Genomic DNA, 16,084 nt, shown 5'->3' with positions numbered 1-16,084 from the left:
GAAAGTCCTGCTAGCTGTTAAGGACACGGAGAGCCAACGAGTTTAGGATTCAACAAAACCAGCTCAGTGATAATGATGCATACTAATAAGCATGTTCCTATTCATTGTTGTAGTTGTCAGGCATTAGTATGTCAAGATTGTTTTGTTGAACTTTGATACAAACGCTGGCTGGTGAGAAGTAAACCGGACACAGAACTGAACTGAATTTTAAGTAGTACTCAAACTGAATAGATGTGGAAAACTTTGAACAAGCATCTTTTCCTGATCTTATTGGATTGTGACCCCAAAACAAAAGCTTCTTGAGGTTAAATGCCCAGTATTTCACAAAAAAAAGAAAAATGTCCTCCAAAGTTTTGGATAACAGTAAATATGAAAGGATTAGAGGAATCTCAACAACAGAGGTGGACAGCGCAAAGTCGGCACAACCCATAGAGCCACAAAAGCCACATTAACTCAAGACTTTTCTGAGTAATTTCACTTGCTTTGCTTTCAAGCTCTTCTCTCCTCAGATCTATGCTCTTTTTTTTTCTTTTTTTTTGTCAGAGCAGTCTTGGCTTCTTTTCAAAACTCCCATTGATTCTATAATAATTCTAGCAGATTTTATTATATGGCCTCCCACCCACCTAAAGGAGGAGCACTGCCTGCTTTTGACCACAACGTTTGAATCACTGCAACAAAAAGCAAACCCACTATTTAGTGTTTGTTTATACCAAGTGGGATATAATGTCAGCCTTACGGTGGAGACGCTGTAAAAATGCTGTGATTTGTAACCAGTGCTTTGTCACTCAGGGAAGCAAAATAGCAGTAATCAAAGTCCTGAAGTCCTGAAAACATCCTTCCTTCAAGTATGTATCTATTGTAGTGTTCAAAAATTTAAAAAACTCAGCAAATGCGATTCGATCAGATCTGATTTATTAGCCTTGGAGCATCACCATAAACCCAACAACTGTCATTGCATTTTGATTCAGATGTTCACATGCACAAAATACACAATATGGTCACTTTCCATCTAAGCAGTGTCCAGTTCAGAACACTAAGACAAGGTAGAGACCACAATAATACAGATATTAATCATCTGAAGTGACAAAATGATTCAAATTTGGGCAAAAAAAATAGTGCATTTATGTCGAATGATCACAAATTTTTCATCAGTTTGTAGCAGGCCGGTCAGAAATATGAACTCTCAAACTTTAACATGTACAGTTTTGCTGTGATGCTTCATTACTTCATATTTCTAAGATTTTCTGTTGAATTTCACTGCTAATCTAAAATGCAAGCTTTTTCTGTGAAATCTCTCACCACCACCAACTGTTCAGATCTGCAAATGTGTACACATCTACGTAGCGGACGTATGTTCATCTTAAGGAAAATGCATCAACTCTGTATGCAGGTGTACACAAGTGTTCCCAGAGTGATACTGATTTTTATGATTGGCCTACTAAACTCACATCCAGCCAGTCAGCAAGAAAGCCCAGACGGTTCCATATACTCTTTTGTTCTAGCATTTGCAGCTTGACTAGACTGATTTATTTCCCTTTCCTCCTTCACACTTGACAAACCGTGCTCTCCTCTCTTACCTGAACTAGGGGGCCTCCAGTGGGGAAATGTCTGCGATGTGGGAACATTTTAACTGCTGAGCTGGCTGCTGGAGTGACTGCAGCACTCCAGGAGCGCAGAAAGCACGTTCGGAACGCCTTATTACCCCTTCTTGGCCTCATGAAAATAAAGTGGGGATCGAGAAAACAAAATTGCAATATCCTCTTGACATGGAGATGTTTTGGGTGTTTTCTGCATTCCACTTGTTCTGTGAAACTGGATTGCTGAGGAGACTTCAGAGGATACAGTCTATTTAGCTTCATCCAAGGGCCCATGTTTGTGACTAATGGCCCTGTCTGACACATTGGTGTGTGATTGAAATGGACCGGCTGGTAACAGCGAGGTGTGATGACAACAGAGTGGCCTGAATTGGCAGGATGCACGTATTGACATTACAAGGTGGAAATCCATTTGCAGCTCTGCTCAGTGCCCTGTCTATTGAGGGCTATTCTGCATTTGATTGTGCTCTTTTTACTTGTGTGTGTGTGCTTGTATGTATAGTCTGTGTGTGATTGCATGTACAATGCAGTAAGCATTTCTTTCTTATAATGGGATTTGTTTTGTGAACCTGCTCCAAACCATGATCTCATCCCCTTTCAGCAGTCAGTCTCTCTCTCTCTCTCTGTTTAAATCCCATTGCTCTCCTCAGTCCCATACCAGATCCATTTTTATAGCTTTAGTAATGATTTTAGATGTGGCCCCTTCACACTTCCTCCTTCAGCTCTGAAAATCTGCAACAAAGCCCCACAGGCGGCCCTGTGCGCACAACCCGTCTAGTTCTGCAGTCTGACAAAAATACCAGAGTGAAACTAATGTTACGAGAAAGCAGCCATTTTATTTTTAATCTCAACATTATTCTCCCATTTTCTGCCAATCTTCATTCCCATGTCTTTGAAAATAACACAGCAATGAGTGACAACCTGTTGTGTGAATTTTCATAATTAGCGGTACATCCCCAAGTCAAAGTTATTTCTGAAAAATAATTTATGCCTTTCCAATATAGATAAAAGCCCAGTTATATCACATTAAATGGTTTTACTGCCATCCATGATTTGTATAACTGGATTCATGCAGTTCTGCAGGACTACCATAGATATTTGTCCTCCATCTCGTCCACCAACTCTGAGAAATTCACACGGATTTAGCCGGTTTTCCAGTGCTCAGCTTGCATTTACTTTAGAAAGCTGTTGTAGCTCCGTGTCTTTAGTGTAGAATTGAGTTGGATTGATCAGCTCTGTTATGTCACAGCTGCAGAGGTGAAGGAGGAGACTCATGGGGAATATATCAGAGGCATAGACTTTGCTTGCGCTAGCCATTCGCCATTTCACCATAGGCGAAGCCTTCCGAGTATGACGAAGCCATTTTTAGCATGTTTAGCCACAGTGGCGAAGCTAATTTTGCCTAATAAATGTGAAAAAAGGGTTAACTTACAACTTTTTCGTAATTTGCCGAGCGATAATCAAAGAAAATAACAAACCGCATCTCCTTTACTGAAGAGCGCTACCGAGTATAACCAGAACGACCCGAATGCTTCCGATCATTAATAGATGCACACTGTCACGTGTCTCGTCTCAGCCAATCAGAAAAAAAGGATTCGGACTACAGCTCTCGCTCTCTGCACCTGGCTTACTCCATTTCCACCAACACCCCTCCCCCTTTGCTACACACACACAAACACACACACACACACACACACACACACACACACACACACACACACACACACACACACACACACACACACACACACGTGCACATACACTTCCCTCATCCCCAATCCCCTGGTCCTTGTGCATCCCAACTTGGTAAGCCATGCATTTTTTTCTTCCTGTATTATTGCTATTCAGGCCTTCAGCTGCTATTTGGCTGGCAATTAATTGGTCATTTCATTGTTTTTGAATCTGTCTATTACTTTCTCAACTGAGTGATTAATTATTTGTTCTATAAACTGTCAGAAAAGGGGGAAAAATATATTGTATCAGTATTTCCCAAAGCCCAAGATGATGTCCTCAACTGTCTTGTCTTTTGTCCACAACTTCGCGCGCCACAGTACAGATTCTGAAAAAGTGTGGCTAAATGTGGCAAAACAAAATTCTAGCACTTCAGCCACAGTGGCTAGAGACAAATTTTCCCTAGTGCAAGCACAGATAGAGGATCACGGTGAGTCAACAAGCACCCCTGCTCTTTTTAGAGTGATTAAAATAATGTTGGTATGGGCCTCAATAGTTCGAGTTCGACCCACATCATTTGTTGCATGTCGTTCCCCCACTCTTTTGCCCTTGTCTCCATGTTTCTTATCTCCCTCTCCACTGTCCTGTATAATAGAGCCTAAAAAGGCCCAAAATATAATAAAAAAAATCATAAATACATATAGCATTGGTATTTTATTCAAAGGATCATATGTTATTAGTAAATATATCAGAACTACACCATGCAGTTCATACGATGGCTATTTTTGCTAACCTTGCTAAATTAGTGTCTCAGTTTGTTCATCTGTCTGCCACTTTGGTCTAAACTGAAACATTTCAGTATCTACAGATGGGTGTCAAATTGAAGTAAAAACCTGAACCGTTGACCTTTACAGTGAGGGGATCGGACGGCTGCACCACAGCGCAAGTTTGACACGGCCAGGCTTTCCTTGCTGTCCTGCTATCCTGCAACTGTAACTGCATGGTTCTGTTTAGTAGGGTCACTAACATACACTCAACAGGTTTGCATATATAACGTATCCCCTCAGCTGAGAATGTTTATCACTCATAGAGAATGATCAAGAAACAAACCTGTTAAAGAGAGAGAAGCTTATTCTTGTCGAATTTACATCCAAAACTGTGAACACAACCTTCTCCAGAGCAGGATAACTATATAGCATATGTTACCATGGTGATCTGTCCAGTTTAAGGGAGAGTCCCCTTCATGACACTGGAAACTGTGACTTTAAGCTCGACATTCCTCACAAACCCAATAATCTGGCTTCATCGTACAGCCCTGTGGTGGCTCTCTTTGATGTGGGGGCATGTTGCTTGCATGGTTTGGGTTGCACAGGAAAGATCCACTGCAAATTTATCCAAAGTTGTCCAAAGGGATCACCTTTACCCTACGAGGAAACATTTCTATCCAGATTAATCGTTTCTAGGTGTCTTTGATAGATTTTCTCTTCCTGAAGACTTTCCATTGTATGCAAAGGGTCACTGAATGTTTGAGTATGACAACAATGTGAATCACATGCTATGGGCAAAATGACTGATAAAAGACTTTTAATTGCAAAAGCCTTACTGCACTGTAAAAGCTAACAAGCAACTATATCTGTCAGATGAATATTGTAATCATAAAAAATCTCATAAAATAGAACTTAATCTAACTTACGAGGTGACTCTTCTCCCTCATATCTTTTCATGTTTAGTTGGGGATGTCATGTAACGTCTTTCTTCTTTGTCTTGCAACACACTTACTAGTGTGTTACGAATAGCTGTCATGTGTAATGCAGTCACTTGCATGTGAAACATTGTGGACTTCATTGCAGTAGAAGTAATTACAGCCATTCATGCCTGAGTGAATCAAGAGTCTTCAGATGTGGAATTCTTCTTGGTCGAGTGTAGGAACGCACTACTGTAGCACACCTGAATGGTCCTCAGTTACAGTTTGAAAATCTTTAATCGAGGAGTCTTTCTTGGAAAGACAAACCTTTATACTGTAGGACAGGGGTCGGCAAGTAGATGTGGCTTCGGGCCAAAATGTTTGTAAACAATCGAACGGTGGGCCAACATGTGTGTGTGTGTGGGGGGGGGGGGGTGCTCTGATTCCACGAGCGGGGGGGGGGGGGGGGGGGGGGATACCGCGAGCAGCGGAGCTTCTACAGCTGATCGCTGCTGCTTGGGACACACGTCTCAATTCTGATCACAGATGTATTAAAAAACACTCCCGAGACACACATGTTTTGCACACACTGTTGCTCAGTGAAATGTGGCTGGTACAACCGTGTAGCGCGAACGCGGAAATGCCTGGCAGCAGCCGACCACGAGAGTTTCGTGTTGCGGTGACGGACTGGCTTGGTTCCGTGTCAAATCAAATTTTCAAAATCATCTGGCGGGCCAGATATTATTCCTGACGGGCCAGTTTTGGCCCGCGGGCCGCCAGTTGCCGACCACTGCTGTAGGATCAGAATTGTTTCTTCTGCCACTGTTTCTTTATCCAGATCCCATACCGGTATTTGACTAGTAGTCTTTAACTTTTTGCTTTTTGCATCTGAAAGTTCAGCTGCAGTAACATTTCCTGGACGACATCAGACCTTTAACACATGCGGTTTGTGATAAATCAGTCTGTCCTGCCATTGGCCCAGCAGAGCAGAGGGCTGAATGAAATGGGTCATCATTGGATTATCATTTGATATTCATAAGCAGACTTGTAGTAGAGTATGATTTGAAGCTCTGCTCCGGCAGCCGGTCTGTGCTGACATCCCAGCTGAGAGAAGAGGCTCACAGCTTATGTGGAACTCTGCATTTTCAGGAAAGCAGGGACAGCTTTCGCTCAGCTGTCACATTTCCCCATTTCCACTGCAAATGTTCAGTAGCAGGTGTAGTTAAAGGAAACCATAATTAAAGTTTTGATCTCAGAACTATTTCAGGAATGAAGGTTGAAGCGATTGAAGTGAGTAAAATACATTTTCAGTTTATGTATTTAAACACTGTGTGGATGTTTGGGCCTGTACCATTTTGTTGTCCGTTTTGCTTTGCATATTTTTCAAGCAGCGCAGGCAGGGATTTCCAGGTCCCAAGCTACTCTGTACCCTTGTGGCCTCTCTTGGCACTCACACATGCTCCTCAGTGAGCTGGGCCGCTCGCTTGGATTTCCGCTCTGCTCTCCAGCAATAGGTCTTTTTAATCCATCTCATGTGTGGATGGCACATATGAAGTCATCCCAGCTGATGAAACTTACACTTCTATTTCCATTTTTGAGGCATTTGGCTGCAACCTGAGCTGAGAGCAGGCAGAGGGAAGGTTAAGGTTATATTTTTGGTGACTCTATTTCTACTTTGCAAGTGTGGTAAGCTGCGAACTACCACACTCCATGGTTATTTATTGTGGCCTGAATTTTTAAATGCAGGGTTTAGTCTCCTGGAGTCTGAGTGACATCATTTGGTGCATTTGTAAAGCATCAGTTATTGGCATGCTTAATTGAACGTGCTGTGAGGTGTAATGCCTAGATGTCCTTTGACTCTATTAATGTGTACTTAAAGGCCCGCAGCTTTCAGTAAAATGCTACAGGGCTTGAGGAAAGCACAGAGAGAACTGCACATGTGGAACGAAGGAAAATTGCTCTCCTGCAAGTGCAGCCCTCCTGCCCTCTCCTCTGCTTCTTTTTGCTCCCTCTCTCCCTCCATCCCTGCTCTTTGTCCTGGGAACATACCAACTCGAGAGAGGGAAGAGGAGAAAGAAGGGGGGAGGGGTGAGCCAGCATGTCAGACAGGGGAGAGCAGGAAAAAGGGAGAGAATAGCATGTGGCGGAGGGACACAGAAAGCGGACGGCGAGATCGGCAGAAGAACAAGACAAAAAGAAAACTACAAAGAACAGCTTTTTTTCTTTTTGGAAAGCTAAATCTGGTTGTTTCCACATCTTATTCCCTGCTGTTAATCAGACTGGGGGTTAAAGTTGTGTTGGGTGCCAGGCATTAGAGAAAGGAAGCCAACACGAGAAAGAAGCAAGAAAATCAGGATGGGGCATCACAATGGTTGGATGGAAAAGAGGGCAAAATGGAGGAGATGAAAACTGTCCCGTTGAGGAATCCACCAAACCACCACCGCCACCAGCTCTCATCCTTCAACACCAGCTGCTGGTAATATTGTTGCCCCTCCGCCCCCCTTCTCTCTCTCTCTCTCTCTCTCTCTCTCTCTGAATCCCACACTGGGAAAGCTTACACTGTATGTGAAAGAAATTGGAGAGCTGACATTTACATCCTGCCGAGGGGAATTGTGCACCAGAGCAGCGAAACAAGGCTGGATATACATTCTCACACTCACACAGAGGAACAGACTTGGGACAGGTGTTGGACTGTTAAAGAGGGGCAAATTCTGAGCTTGAAGCTGTTCAGCATGAAGGGAAGGAGGGTGTAGGAAGTATAAACCAGACTTGACCTGACCCGTAAGTATGGAAAATCTTTCTGTGTTTTTGACTTGACTCTTTGGTTCTGTCTTTAAAGGTCTCTGCTCTGCAGATACCAAAGCAATGCTCCCCTCTGTCCTTGTATGTCTGTAGGACTCATCAAAATACCTTGTGTCCAAAATATTGGTGCTGCATTAGGCTTTGTTACCTCTGCAGAAACGCTTATTAGAAGGACAGTTCAGTTTAACCTGTTTTCAAGTTGCTTTCTTTAGGAAATAACAACATTGATGAGGAGTCTGCTCTCATAACACTGTTAGCACAAAGAAGTGCAGACCATCACTGATATGTATTTTATTACCAGTATGATCAAATGTAGCTTATGGACAGCAAACTAGTTATGATTACTGTGTAGTTATCACGCTTATTTTCTTCAGTTTCATGCACTGCTTTTATATCATGCTCTCTATTGTTACCACATTGTAGAATTTAAACTTGAAACAGAATGGCTAATCCTTCGATATTTAATTTTCTGTTTTGTACAAGACAATCTGTTTCTACTTTCTTGTTCTGGTACTTGCAGTTCTAAAAAACCAGAAGATCCAAAATTGCGGTTGCCTTTGCTGTTACACGGGCTACAGGGACAATGTGTGGTAGTGCAGTGCAGGTTGGAATGAGACTGAATTATAATGTGGTTTGCTGCATGCACTGCGGAGGACAGGCCTAGAATAATATACAAGCCGTCCAGGGCGATTCTAGTTTGGGCACATGGGATCTTGCATGATTTCTTGTCATAAGCTGTAATTTGATTAAACTAGTGGCTAAAAACAGAAAGAAATGGTAGAGCTGTTATGTCTTTGTGTTTACAGTGTTCCACACCACTCAAGATGTCTCTGCAGGTGCTGAAACTCTACAACAACAACAACAACAGTTTTGTTGTTATTGTAGCTAAAAGTACCTGTACACACCGACTTCCTGACTCGTTTATTGACTAAATGCTGCATTTAATTTCTAAATGCTTTGTCAGCAGATGCACTGCAGGCAAGTGAGAACTTGGGGTGAATGGCTAGATATGTCTGAACATATTTTTATTCTCACAATTTGACGAGTGTCTCTCTGCCAGAGGGTAGAACTGTACATGCTGGCACTCTATTCTTGCGATGTATGAATTCTATGAAGTGTAGACTGCTGAGGTAGGCAGCTAATCAATTTATAACCCTAGAATGGACTGACAGGGAAACAATTGTCATGTCACCCTCTGGTGGTTGTGTTGAAGGGTTTGTATTAGTCCTCTATATAGAAGAGGGAACTGACAATACATTAGTTAAAGTGTTTGTATGGGAAATTCAGCTCTGACAATACTTCTTCTAAAGTGCCGTTTTACTCCAAAACTGACAAGCTCTGAGTTTATTTCTCCCTTAGTCACTCTAGCATCTTTCACATGTTAGAAGCATGCTTTTGCTGTGCCATCATTCCTAGCAGTGACAGTTGTTTCCTCAGTTAAAGCTTGAAGTAAGCTAAGGACATACTCAGCATGGTAATTTGAGTGTCCAGAGAACTCACATGTTGTGTTCAGCATGTTTTCATGTGAACCGTTTTTCAAACATAATGTGTTGTCGCACTTTATATGGAAATCCATATGAAAATGTATCTCTGTTTGGCCTTCTGTGAGCTGGATGGAACCTTAGAGTTTGCATCACAGCAAAATAATCAGATATTGCTAAATTACCTGTTTCCAAATATACTGATTTCATGCTCTTATTAACACGTAACCACAACCTAAAACAATTCCAGAGGAGAGTGCACAGTCCAGAATGCAAAATAGTGATTGTGGCCAGCACAGTGCAGGATAACTGTTATCACACATACACACCATTTTCCAGAAAATAGAGCAGAGCAACATTTAAATGTCTCTGAGAAGCCATTTATTTGTTCCTTGACATGTAGTCTTAACAAATACAGTAAAATACTGTAATGAATTAAAATCAATACATTCAGTAGAGTACACAGTGCCGTCTAGAAAAAGTTGAGGGAAGAAGCCAAAAAACAAAGGAAATGCACTTTGGTTAAAAAGCCAATAGCTGATGATGACAATGAATAGCCTCACATCTTCTCTTTGTATTGTTGAGAAACAACTTTACAGAACAGACACTAACAGTAACAGTCACATTAAAGGGACTGTAGAGGCTGCTGGGGGTCCAGCTGATGACCGGACCTCTCTGAGTGCCTGGATAAAGTGGTCACAGAGATTATATACATTTATGTTGATAAACCATGAATTAACTCTCAAACAGATTTCCAGGAACAGCACACTTTGGTTTTCTCCTTTGCAATGCTATTGTCATGGCTACCAGGCCTGCTTAGTCACCTGGTCCACCTCTGTGGTCCAGACAGAAATACAGCTTTATATTGATGTCCATGACATTTTCTACTGACATAAATGGACCCTTCGATGGTGTATCTTAATGACTTTGCTAACTTCTCCTATAGTGTCATCATGATGTAGACATTCCATGACCACTTTTGCACAGATTTCCATGACATTTGGTTACATACCATGGACTGTACATAAAGATGGATGACGCAACACCCCACCAGAGTAAAACTAAACTCTTGTGGAAAAAGGTACTGTTATGCTGTGCTGGTGACGCCATTTGCAACCAGAGTCTGTGCAATATTGACGAAACATAAAACTGAGGCCCCGCTTTTGATACCAAGCGAAGGGCACAACTAATCTGAGGAAAAAGTAGATGATATGTCAAAAGCTAGAAAGATAGCAGTTATGCATCGTTTTCTTTAGAAAATGAAAAGTACCTGGGTTACATGTAGCATGTCGGCATTGACGCTGCGAGTCACTTCAGTAGTAGTATTCAAAAGACTACTCAAGTAGTAGTGCAAAAGCATCTCCAAGAAAATGTAATGGATGTTTTCAAATTAGCATTTACTGGCCTTTTGTCTCAGTCATCTCAAGTTTCAAACAGAAATGCCTCAGATTGAACCTCTAACAACTCAGACATCTGACAAGAGCTCCAACTCCTCTTTTTGTATGGGGTCAAAAGCCATGAAGGCTTGAAAATCAGCTCTTGCAACTTGAAGCATTGCATTTAATATATTTAACACATTTCTTTCACAAATATAATCTTATCTACAAATTAAGTAATGACTATGTTCTTATAAATTATAAAGTATCAGTGCAATCAAGTACACCTACCACAAATTTACCTAAATGTAGAACTTGAATAAATGTACTTTATTACATTCTACCACTGCTGTGAGCATGCTGATAGTGGCATTCAGCTAAAGTAGGTACAGGTTCATGGACCTGACTGTTTTGCTAGAAATAAAATCAGTGTTGGCATTAACAGTATGTTTTTGAGATATTTGTACTGCTAGACTGCACACAGGCTCCCATCTACAATAATGATGGAAGATCAAGACAAATGTAGACCTCCTTCTGAAGTCATTAAACAACTCTTTGGTCTTACGTAACGTAGAAAAGATAGATTACTGTGATCCTTGTTGTGTTTAAGGCTGAGTGTTACAAGTCATCTGCAGGGGGATAGCTGTCTGCAATGACGTGGTGCAGAATTCATTTAAGACAAAGCTGTTTACTAACGCTGCTCTGCTTATCTGACAGCACAGCGAAGAGTTTCTCTACACTCCATACTGAAACAGACTGGCTTTGTATGTTTTTCCACATAATGTCTAAGTTTGTTGCAAGAGCAATGATCCCAGGAAAGCTAAACAATCATTCTTGTCTCCTCAGTTACAGTTGGTGATTGGACAGCTGTCCTTTTTCCTAACGTTTAGATCCAAACTCGTAATCTTTTGCAGTAAAATGGGAGAAAGCATTGTGGCACTGAGGCTGTCTCTATGGATTCGCTCTGAAGTTTGTTTTTGTACAAAAGATTTTAGTTGTGCATGGAGGGCAAAACATTTGTGGTTTGGTCGTTGCTGATACTGAACAACAGGGAGGTAATTAGGTCATTTGCTGTCATGCTAGTTTGTCTTTAAAGAGAGACACAGCCACAGAAAAGAGCATTATTGTTGTGTGACGGCCCTATTCACTGCTGCCCCTCCATTAACAAGTGTCTTTGAATCAAGACCACTTTAATGGGAACAAAAACACTTCCATGTGTTTTTCTCCGCTCACTGGCACCAAAACATCGCTCTGACAATATCTGTTTAGTGGACCTTTGGAGCACATAAATACCTCCGCTTTTACTTCTTATTCTGTTGTGAAAGCAACTTGTTTTTGGTGGTTGTGTGTGTAAACAGACAGATGCAGATTTGACCTAATGAGAATTGGGAAATAGATTGGAGGAGGATAAGGTTACAGTTGTGGGACACAGGAGGCTGAGATCAACAAGGTTAAGAAGCACTACAATTAGTGAGACACGGTCAGCCGCTGAGAAATGCAGTCTTCAAGTTTCACTGTCACTGAAAGTGGACTTTGACAATATAGCCATTGTTTCCTAATGGAAACTCCCTCCAAGCTGGAACTAACTGCATATGTGCAAAGATAAATCCAGGCCAGCCCCCCATCGCCTTGTGATGTGCTGTATCAAATATGAAACACACTCAATGGATCAAACTTTGCTGCAGCGTAAAAATAAAGGACATATGTTGTTCAAAATCACGAAATCTCTCAAGTCAAATGGTTGAATTAATTACAGGTTGACTGATATGTTTTTCATCAAGGCTTATGCTGATATAATTGTCAGAACTGTTGCATTTGCGGTAACAATTAAAATCTTGGTGTCAAACTTAGAATATCACAAACTTCAAGACAAAGCTATGTTGACATACTTTTTTTATTGATGTTCTTTATATCACGATACTGATCATTTTAAGAATGTTGAGTGTCAGCAGGCTACACGTGGCTTGGTGGTTAGCACTTTAGTCTTGCAGCTAGAAGATCCCCAGATCTTTCTGCATAGAGTTTGCATGTTCTCTCTGTGCATGTGTGGGTTTTCTCCGGGTTCTCCGGCTTTCTTCCACAGTCCAAAAACTCGTTCAGGTTAGCCAGTGTTTCTAAATGGCCCATAGGTGTGAATGTGAGTGTGATTTTTTTATTTTTTTTGTCTCTATATGTAGCCCTGTGATAGACTGGTGACCTGTCCAGGTGTCCCCTGCCTTCACCTTCAGTCAGCTGGGATAGACTCCAGTGACCCTAATGAGGATTAAGTGGTGTATAGAAAATGGATGGATGAATATCTGCAATCTTAATTTGCCAGAACAATAATTGGTTGACCTCTAATGCAAATATGAGTCATTCCATCTTGAATAATCACATTAAAACTATTTCTGCATGACCATTACTAAATTGCCTACATTTGTTATAGCATAAAATGGGGATATTTATAAAGATTTAGGGAATTCTAAGGAATGCGTTTTAGGAATTGCCCATCAACCCACTTTCAGCACATATTTTTTTTCACATTGAAATTTGTTGCCATGTTTGAGTGACAACATCTGAGAACCTATTAGAGATGAAGACCTAAACATCAGTCCTGGTCACCATCTGCTTGAAGCACTATCCTCAGGTAGATGCTTCAGGTCCATCAAATCACAGACAAGTAGACAAAAAACAGAGTAATAAATAAACTGAACTCTGTATGACACTGTTGCTATTTGTGTGGACCTGAGTGAATGCTAATTATTTATGCACTTTGTGTTTATTATGCATGAAAATATTGATTAATTGTGTTGCAAACTCCAATCACAATGAAGATGTTCTATTCTATTCCTTTCTGAAGTCTTCAATGTTATTTCTCATCATGTCATTGATCTACAGTCTATAATACTGGACAAGTTGATCAAGTAATCTCTGGTTATGAGTGATTTGAAATATGGGAAAATGTTAAAACCAATATGAAAAGTGAAGTTGTGACAATTGATGTTCGTGTGTACGTCTGTTAATCTGTCTGTGCGCAACATTACCCAAAAACGGAATAACGGATTTGGATGAAGTTTTCAGTGACCGTCAGAAATGACACAAGGACCAGTTTATTAGATTTTGGCAGTGATGCAGCTTATAGTCTGGATCCATGGATTAGGGAAAGATTTCTGTATCATTGCACCCTAACCCAGTGACACGGCGTCACTGTAACCATGACAACAAGTGAACACTACATCAGCTGGCTGCTGACGATCACATGATTGCGATCCTACTACAAATCGACCACTGTGGACTTATCGGGACTTATCCATTGGAAATGATGCAACAACTGAGCAGCCTTGGTGGAGTACTACATTTCTTTTCTTGTCTCCAAAGCTGTAGTTTAGGATTGGCCTGTTGGGAAAACTGACGGCAACATGGTTAGATGGTACAAGAGACCACTCTGGTTATTTTCTTTGTCAGAAAAATTTTCTAAATTTCATGGAAGAGAGTCAAAGGAATTGAAATTAAATGTGCCCCAAGCTAACTTTATTTGGTGGTTTCTTGAATGTACCTGGCTTGAGTGAAATACAGGCAAATATATAAAAGATTCAGAGAATGGGTGAGTCCAAATAACATGACATTATTTAAGAGCTGGTCAGATTTATTCAGTTATAAACATCTAAATTATGAATTAATGCAGAAAAAATTTGTTGCATTTGCACAGCAAAATAATAATTTCTGCATTTTAGTGTTGGTCCATGGATTGTGTACAAAAAATATGTATTACAACAAAGTGTGACCATAGGACGAAAGGCCAAATACTGTTTTTGGGAGACATCAGAAAAATATCATCACCTCAATGTCACGAGTTGAGTATGGTTTTATCAGTATTTCGTCACTAGGCTTTCATTTTTGTTTGTTTACCATTAAGGTTTGACATAAACTTTTCTTTCATCATTAAGATGGAGATGAATCAGTTGAAGAAGACCAGTGCCAGCGGCTTATTCGTTAACACAGCTGTCCATATGTGTCTGTTTAGTGGTTCCATCTAAGCAGATGGCAGCTGTGCCAGCGCTCCCAGCTTCTTGCTCATTTCCTCATCTATATTTCATCAAGATGTGGGCGGTCAGCACCGTTCACTTGGAACTCATGAGTATAATCATCTTAGTATCCATTTATTTTCAGAAGCTTCCTGCCAGTGGACTGTGTTTGAATGCGTCTCATTTTTTCTTCGAGGGGTTTTGCTGTTTTCATGTACTGTAGGTCAATACTGTGATTAAAAGCTGCATCCCGTCTTATTGTGTGTGTAGGGCTGAAAGTAAGAATGGTCTCAAAGATGTTTTTTCTGAGTGAAAATATCTTGAACACCTGAAGTAAAGGCAATATTGAGAAATTGAAACCTGATATTTCCAATATTGCCTTGAAATTTCGCTTTAACTACCTTCAAAGTAATAAAAGAATTTTCCTTTATTTTAAATGTCATACCGGCACTCCTTCAAAGCTGCAGCATATTTCACTGACTAAAACGTCACGGCAGTATTATAATAGGAAATGAAGAATCTTGGTTTCTCTTGCCTTGTTTTGTACACATCTCTGTGTGTGACATGTTTTGCAAACATGGAATTATGAATAGAATGTCAATTCAGTTTCGTGGGGGAGGGTTGGTTTGGTTTAGTGGGTTTTGTGTCTGTTGCAGTCCAGACGCAACTTAATGGACCTGTCAAAGCAGTTGTGAGATTGAAAGTGTTGAAGTCAGTCTTCTTAATCACCACTGTCTGATTGTTTCTCTTCTGTTGAGTTGAAGAAATGCTTCTCTAATGTTCGGACCTCTCTCTTTCTCTGTGTCTTACAGTTGACCCTCGGGGATGAACAGTGTGAAGTGACCCGGAATGGCTATGAGTCTAAGGAGCTGGTGTACTTGGTTCATATTTACTGCCAGGTAAGGCAGGGGACTTCATGGTGCAGTGGTGCATGTACACACATAGTTATCTTAACCTCCCGCAAGCACATATATACTCGTATATAACTATATATATGAACTCCCACATGGACTTCACTTCATCTGAAAACACACAGGCATTTGTAAAAATGAATTCATGATTTTAACCTTTCACTTCAAAGTTTTCCTTTCCAAATGATGTCCAGTACAACCTGCTTCTCCCCCTGAGCAGAGATTTTTGAAGCACCTAGCTTATCATTTCAAAAATCTAAGTTATGTAGGAAATGAAAAGAACTGTGGATGAGTGCCAGGATGGGTGAGCGATTCTGAAGAATGTTGAATAAAAAGGGCCTTAATATTGAAGTCCTTCAAGTCATCTGTACACACGTTGTTGCATATAGGTAAAACCTGGACAGAATTATCTGAATTTACTTGTTTAAGTTTTCAGAAAACATGTTGCAATGTCTTCTTTTTAAATGTTAGTGTAATTCATGAAATAGTGAGTCAGTCTTTGCTACAGTTCTTGGAGGTAGCATCCACAAACCACCATTTTTAGAATAGTGGGCAGGCAT

General features: G+C 40.7%; 1 protein-coding gene across 4 annotated transcripts in view; it reads left to right on the top strand.

The window, feature by feature from the left end:
• The window catches only part of arhgap32b (Rho GTPase activating protein 32b), a 130,838-nt gene that overhangs the window by 68,270 nt on the left and 46,484 nt on the right, over positions 1 to 16,084 (top strand). For 3 of the 4 annotated variants that reach the window (XM_051937142.1, XM_051937143.1, XM_051937141.1), the window contains exon 6: positions 15,426 to 15,512. In XM_051937142.1, coding sequence (XP_051793102.1) covers positions 15,426 to 15,512 — 87 coding nt within the window. Of the gene's footprint in view, positions 1 to 7,065; positions 7,427 to 15,425; positions 15,513 to 16,084 lie in introns of those variants that run through there. The other variant, XM_051937144.1, reaches the window with a different exon arrangement.

This window comes from Acanthochromis polyacanthus, chromosome 17 (genome assembly GCF_021347895.1).
Source record: "Acanthochromis polyacanthus isolate Apoly-LR-REF ecotype Palm Island chromosome 17, KAUST_Apoly_ChrSc, whole genome shotgun sequence".
NCBI classification, from domain to species: domain Eukaryota; kingdom Metazoa; phylum Chordata; class Actinopteri; family Pomacentridae; genus Acanthochromis; species Acanthochromis polyacanthus.
Note: the sequence above shows the minus strand (reverse complement) of the source record. Positions and strands in the feature narration are given on the sequence as shown.